This window comes from Notothenia coriiceps, unplaced genomic scaffold, assembly GCF_000735185.1.
Source record: "Notothenia coriiceps isolate Sejong01 unplaced genomic scaffold, NC01 NC01_scaffold00020101, whole genome shotgun sequence".
NCBI lineage: Eukaryota > Metazoa > Chordata > Actinopteri > Perciformes > Nototheniidae > Notothenia > Notothenia coriiceps.
This window is the reverse complement of record NW_011352802.1, coordinates 29,551-36,395: the sequence shown is the minus strand read 5'-3', so window position 1 is coordinate 36,395 and position 6,845 is coordinate 29,551. Positions and strand designations below refer to the sequence as shown.

Genomic DNA, 6,845 nt, shown 5'->3' with positions numbered 1-6,845 from the left:
CTGTGGGGTCCATACGTTTCTCCATTCTTCAGATTGTAGAAATGCAGTTCATTCGCCATATAGTTGAATACGTATCCCCAAACATGTTCATTTTCCAGAAGCCATTTCTCTTCAAGATCTTCGACCGGAGGTGTTTGAACCCGGCACAGATACTGCATCCGTTTCTTGATTGGCGCTCCGGACGGATGGCGGTAAGTTGTCACAGGCGTCTCGCTGATTAAACCCATATCGAGGCGTCTCTTGGCCATTTTTTCTTTTTGGAAAGATGACTTGATGATTGGAAATGACTGGCTTTTTATCTGCACGGGGTTCTTTTTTTTTTATCTCACTCCACCCCTTCGGTCTTCTGACATCACATAATTGGGGCGGGCCCTTCTGTCACTTTTATGCATACTAATGTGATGGAAGCGGCATTTTGTTTTAATAGACTTGGGGGCGGGCCCACCTGTCACTTTTTATGCATACTAATGTGATTGAAACATTTTTTATGATACACCATAAGGCGCAACAGTGGGGGCTTTTCACACCTGTGAATACACATCAACCCCCTCCTATCGACGGATCTCACACCTACTTGAGATCTCACACCTACTTGAGATCTCACACCTCGAACAAAGGGGAGGCGGGACTTAGCTCATTAGCATAAGTAGGTAGAGGTGTGACCTGTCACAGCACCTGTCACTTTCTATGCATACTAATGAGATTGAAGCGGGATGAATAATACTACTGGTGTGCATTGTCCCTGTAAAAATAAACAGAATTAAATACTCTACAGTAGGCATAAAGTGTGTGTGTGTGTTTACAGTATGCCAAGTATCAGACAGAGGAAGACCGACAGGGGAGTGCCACTTGCTCTGCTGCAGGTGGCCTCAGGTGAAGTTCAGGAGGGCAAATCATTCAGGGAAGTGGCAAAGTCCCTGGATATATGCCATGTCACCCTGTACCGGTTCCATAAGAAGAGGCTGAGGTTGGAGAGTCAGGGATCACACACACCCCCAAGAGTAGGCTACTGGACTCCAAAGAAGGTGTTCTCAACAGAGCAGGAGATGCTATTGAGAGACTACCTGATGCAAGCAGCTGATCTATATTATGGTCTCAGCTCAAAGGAGGTAGGTCATAATTAAGGTAGAATAGGCTATCTATAGGCTACTGAACAAAAGAAAAGTAAGTGATCAAATATATTGAGGCCTATAGTGAACAGACAAGTGAAATATTTTCCAATGTATATTCATTTTAGGTGCAGAAGTTTGCCTATGAATTGGCAAAGAACTACAACTGCAACTTCCCTCAAACCTGGGCAGAGAAAGAGATGGCCGGAGCTGACTGGCTCACAACGTTTTTGAAGCGGCACCCTACCCTCTCCATACGCAGACCTCAGGCTACCAGTCTCTCACGGGCTACAAGCTTCAACCAAACAAATGTGAAAAAGTTTTTTGACAACCTGTCTGCAGTCCTGACGAAGCATGAGTTTGTCACACAGGACATTTGGAATATGGACGAAACCGGAGTCACAACTGTCCAAAACCCTGGGAAGATTGTTGCCAGAAAAGGGACGAAACAAGTCGGCAGTGTGACATCTGCAGAGCGAGGCACTCTCGTCACACTTGCATGTGCTGTAAATGCATTGGGGAATTCAATCCCCCCAATGATGATATTCCCCCGGAAGAAGTTTCATCCCTTCTTCACCAGCAATGGCCCTCCTGGCTGTATTGGCACAGCAAATGGGTCTGGGTGGATGCAAGAGGAAGACTTTTTGGTCTTCCTCAAGCACTTCCAGAGCCATACCAAGAGCTCACAGGAGTCAAAGGTGCTGCTGATTCTGGACAATCATTCCTCCCACCTTTCTGTGGAGGGGATTAATTTTTTGCAGGAGCCATGGGATCATCCTCCTCTCTTTTCCTCCCCACTGTTCTCACAAACTACAGCCCTTAGATCGCACTGTATATGGGCCACTGAAGAGGCACATCAACAGCCGCTGTGACAATTGGATGAAGACTCATCCAGGAACCACAATGACCATTTACAATCTGCCGGGCATTGTGAAGAGTGCCCTTCCTCTGGCTGCAACGCCATCAAATATCCAGGCAGTGTTCGCGTGCACTGGAATTTAGCCTTTTAATAGAGACATTTTCAATGACATCGACTTTGCTCCATCCCAAGTCACAGACCGCCCACCACCAGAACCTTCTACCAGTGCAGCTCCAACACCAACTGTGGCATCCTCTCCTCCACTCGCAGCTTCCTCTCCTACACTCGCAGCCTCCTCTCCTCCACTCGCAGCCTCCTCTACTCCACTCGCAGCCTCCTCTCCTCCACTCACAGCCTCCTCTCCTCTACTCGCAGCTTCCTCCCCTGTCAGGCCATGTGTGGAGCCTGGGACATCATCCTCTGCAACGCCTTTCTCACCCTTGTCCATCCGTCCACATCCAAAAGCTGGACCAAGGAAGCAGACCACAGACACTCCGATGAAAGATCAGCTCGAGGCTGAGAAAAAAAGATCTAACGCAAAGAAGTCTAAAGCGAAGACAAACATCTATTTCGGCCAAAAAACCAAACCCAACAAGAAGCAGAAGATGCAGGCCTCATCTGATGAAGATGAGGCCCAATACTGCATTGTGTGCCTGGAGAGCTACTCCAGGTCCAAGGAGATCTGGCTGCAGTGTTGCTCCTGTAAAGCCTGGGCACACAAGGACTGCACAGATGGAATTGCCTTTTACACCTGCCACAACTGTGAATCTGATTAATTCTGGTGTTCTGTTTTAAGTTCTGTTCAAGTTCTGTTCATTGTTCATTGTCTGTTGGAGGATGTGTGAAATCCCATTAAAATCTTGTTGCCTTAGAATTTGACAGCTTTCCCTATTTTTTGTCATATAGTGTGAAAAAGGGTAACCGTTATTAAGATGTTACAACTGTGCCTGCATGGTTTACAACTGTCCCTGTACACAAGGACAGTTGTAACAGTTGAGTTTAAAAAAAAAATACATTTTCCAACCTGTACTTATTCCATAAAAACATCTTAAAGACATTGTTTCAGTAGCTGACATATTGATAATGCATAATATATCAAAATGGCTATCCAATTGTAAATGTTTTTTTACTTATTGGGGAAAAGCCCCAAAAGTGTTGCAACTATCCCTGGTCTCCCCTACTTACTTTATAGCCTAACGTCAGCTTTTTACTTCTGGAGATTTCATTGACGCTTAAAAAATCATAAAGTGGTGTTAGTATTATCCTGGAGAGCAAAGCGTGTAAGTAACATGTGTGTTGGCCAAAGAACTTATTAGCAATATTCCAAAATCAAATGGAAAAATCCCCTTCCTATTTGTCGAGGGAGCCCTTGCAATGCTAATTTCCAGGTCAGCCAACATACTTACGTCATCAGTGCACCACTCTATGGGATAAGGGGACTAATGCAAACCAGGCCTGGAATATACCTCACATTTTTGGAAAGAAAGTTTGTATATGAGCACATTTAGTTGGATAGGACATCCCAGACTGTGGGTGTCCTGGCTGCTCTGCAGGATAATGTGCCCACCATGTAACTGTGAGACTTGTATCCGGTCCCTAAATGTGATCACATCGTGCCCTCGCTGTCTCTCGTCCTGTCTCCGGTCTCTTTATACTGTGAGGCGTCTGCAGATCTTTCCAAAGAACTTAAAGACCTGGATATGGTTTCCGTTTCCTGGGGCGATTGTGGTACAACTGGACGAGTCTCAAAAGTCTTTAGAGACTGTATGAAAATGATTACTGAAGGTCAGAAAAAGGATAATGTTTTTATTTATTGCTTGGCCTCTTTAAAAAGTGTCCTACGCAGATTTGTAAATATTTCAGCCTTCCCTTGTGACACTTAAAGGTGGGGTAGGTAAGTTTGAGAAACCGGCTCGAGATACACTTTTTGTTATATTCCATGGAATGCTCTTAACATCCCGATAGCAATGAATATCTGAAGTGCTTTGACAATAAATACATAAAAAAATATCATCTCTGGAAGCCGTAGTACTGTAAAAAAGCACGACCAATCATCTGAGCCGGCCCGGCTAAAGTAACTGGATGGCCTACCTGCCTGTCAGCCTTCCATCTGTGCACAAATTGATCTCGTGCCCTCATTGGTCATGTGCACGTTCCTGTGTGTTGGAGGAGGGGCTCTGTAAGGAAGTGGCAGATTTTCTCCGGTTATGTATTTTCAAATTCTAGCGCACTCGAGCTGGTTTCTCCAAAATGACCTACCCCACCTTTAATGTTCAGCTTTATTATTGAAAATTGGAAAGGGTCAACCAAAAAGTGTGGTATGTTTGCCATAATAATAGCTAATTGTGAACCTTTGCACACTCCTAAATTATTATCCTACTGGTGTTATGTAGGGACCATTTGCTAGCTATGTTAAAGTAATTTTTGTAAGGAAATATTACATTTTATTACACCCTCTTAAATGCTTTGCACACTTTTACTTTAGGTTATATTGATGTAGCTGTTTGTGAGGTTCATACATCATAAAAATAAGCTTAATGATTTGAGTTATTGAGAAACGGTGTGGTGATATAAGTTTGAATTTCTTCCTTATCCTTGTTGGACATGTCATATTTATTTACATTGTTTAATTATATTGTTTATGAGTTTGATTCATGTCAGATAGCTATATATTTTCAGTCCTTTGTTGTTTTTTTTAAACCTTTTTTGTCGTACAAATAAATCGAAAACATCTCAGTAATTATAATGACACGTGTACTACTAACTGGGAGAGGGCTTTTTCTTTTACATATAAAAACCATCTGCTTCAGTCCTCCTTCTTAACTTAATCATTTTCATAAGGTCCCTTAACGACAACAATTATATCTGATTGTTCGGCTATACCAGATGTAATAGCTGCTATTAAACACATTTAAACACGAAATATTCTCCATATTCTCCAATCAACAAAGATAAAAGAAACAGCCTTCACACACTTGGTGAAACACCTTTTACAGGACACACTTTTCCTTTGTTTTAATGACCTTTATTTCAATGTTCTGCTTGTTTCTAAACCTCCATTAAACCTCCAGCAGCCCCTTCTTATGTTTCTTGATCCCTGTGAACCAGCTCCATATGTGTGTGTGGGAGTCCTGGAACAAGCTCTGTTTATCCTTCTTGTTCTTCCCACTTCCTGGTCAGGAGGGGGTTTGCATGGTAATAAAAGTGTTAAGGTACAATAATGCTTACTGGAGACAGTCTGGGTCAAAGTGAACGAGATGTTTCTTCACTAAGGAGTCTAGTTTCTAATCATTTGGCAGCACGTGTCGAGAACATTGTTTTTCCTAGTTTAGCTGCAGAAAACCATTTTTAGAGAGTTTTTCAGAGTTGTCATGGTGCTATGAAGATATCAAAGGCCATGACATGAGCTGTAGATAAGAGATAAGTAAGGTATGGAGCTGAAAAATGAAAGACTTTGCTTATTGAGTACATGTGAGGGGAGGAGGTGGAGGTAAGGAGGGGCTTCATGCCACACAAGTTGCCCCTGGGGCTTGATGGTCGCGTTGGCTTTGGCAGGAAAGAGGAGGAAGCAGAGAGGAGGGGAGTGTGTGTGTTGTGTGTGTGTGTTGTGTGTTGTGTGTGTGTGTGTGTGGGGTGTGTGTGTTGTTTGTGTTGTGTGTGTGTTGTGTGTGTGGTGTGTGTGTGTGTGGAGGGGGGGCTGTTGAGGGCAGCTCCTGGTGCCACGTTTGCATCACAGAACTGTAATTCCTTTCAGAGCTCAGCAAAGCAGGGCTGGCAGAGGCTGGCTGCTTCATTTCTTTTTAACCCTCTTTTTAAACGGTTGCTGCTTCATTGCCGAACACAGAGTGACATGAAAACATTTGACAACAGTTGTACATCATTTACATTATGGATGTATCAACAGAACTGGGTACGGCGTTGGAGGCCCCCTTTATTTATATGAAGGTTGATTAGTGACCCATGACTCAAGTAGAAAAATACCAGGATCTTCCAGAAAGTGGGCCCATAGAGCATGGCCTTGTGTTTCACTTAAGCCCCGCCTTTAATTCGCTCCCTCACATCCGGTCTCAGCTCAGTCAAATGAATGGAGAGTAAATACCTCTAGATTTAGGACATTTTACAACTTTTAGACCATCATGCTTTAAACAAGGGCCAAGAAAGTGTTTGAACTGTGGTGTTGAAGTCAGTGGGAAAACAACGTTTGGTCCCCAATGACTTCACGGGCTGACACAGAAGTTGTAGTACCATCAGTGTTGGGCAAGTTACTTTTAAAAAGTAACTGGTAATAGTTATAGTTACTGCTCTCAAAAAAGTAACTACACTGAACAAAAATATAAACGCAACACTTTTGTTTTTGCTCCCATTTTTCACAAGATGAACTCAAAGATCTAAAACATTTTCTACATACACAAAATAACCATTTCTCTCAAATATTGTTCAGAAATCTGAAAAAATCTGTGATAGTGAGCACTTCTCCTTTGCCGAGATAATCCATCCCACCTCACAGGTGTGGCATATCAAGACGCTGATTAGACAGCATGATTATTGCACAGGTGTGCCTTAGGCTGGCCACAATAAAAGGCCACTCTGAAACGTGCAGTTTTGCTTTATTGGGGGGGTCTGGGGGGGTCCGAAAACCAGTCAGTATCTGGTGTGAGGGTTAGGATTAGGGTTAGGGTAATGTTGTGAATCGAGTGGCCCATGCTGGTGGTGGGGTTAAAGTATGGGCAGGCGTATGTTATGGACGATGAACACAGGCCACTCGATTCACAACATTACCCTAACCCTAACCCTAACCCTAACCCCACTTAGGGGCAATGGATGTCCACTCTCGGGAGACGACCGACAGTGGTACGGTTACCCAAAGTGACACACCT

General features: G+C 43.6%; 1 protein-coding gene across 1 annotated transcript; it reads left to right on the top strand.

The window, feature by feature from the left end:
• Positions 1–806: 806 nt before the first annotated feature.
• LOC104952521 (uncharacterized) lies at positions 807–2,010 on the top strand. The gene is made up of 2 exons (XM_010779358.1): positions 807–1,109; positions 1,238–2,010. Exons 1-2 carry the CDS (start codon positions 807–809, stop codon positions 1,979–1,981), a joined length of 1,047 nt encoding a protein of 348 aa, XP_010777660.1. The 3' UTR covers positions 1,982–2,010.
• The last annotated feature ends 4,835 nt before the right edge of the window (positions 2,011–6,845 follow it).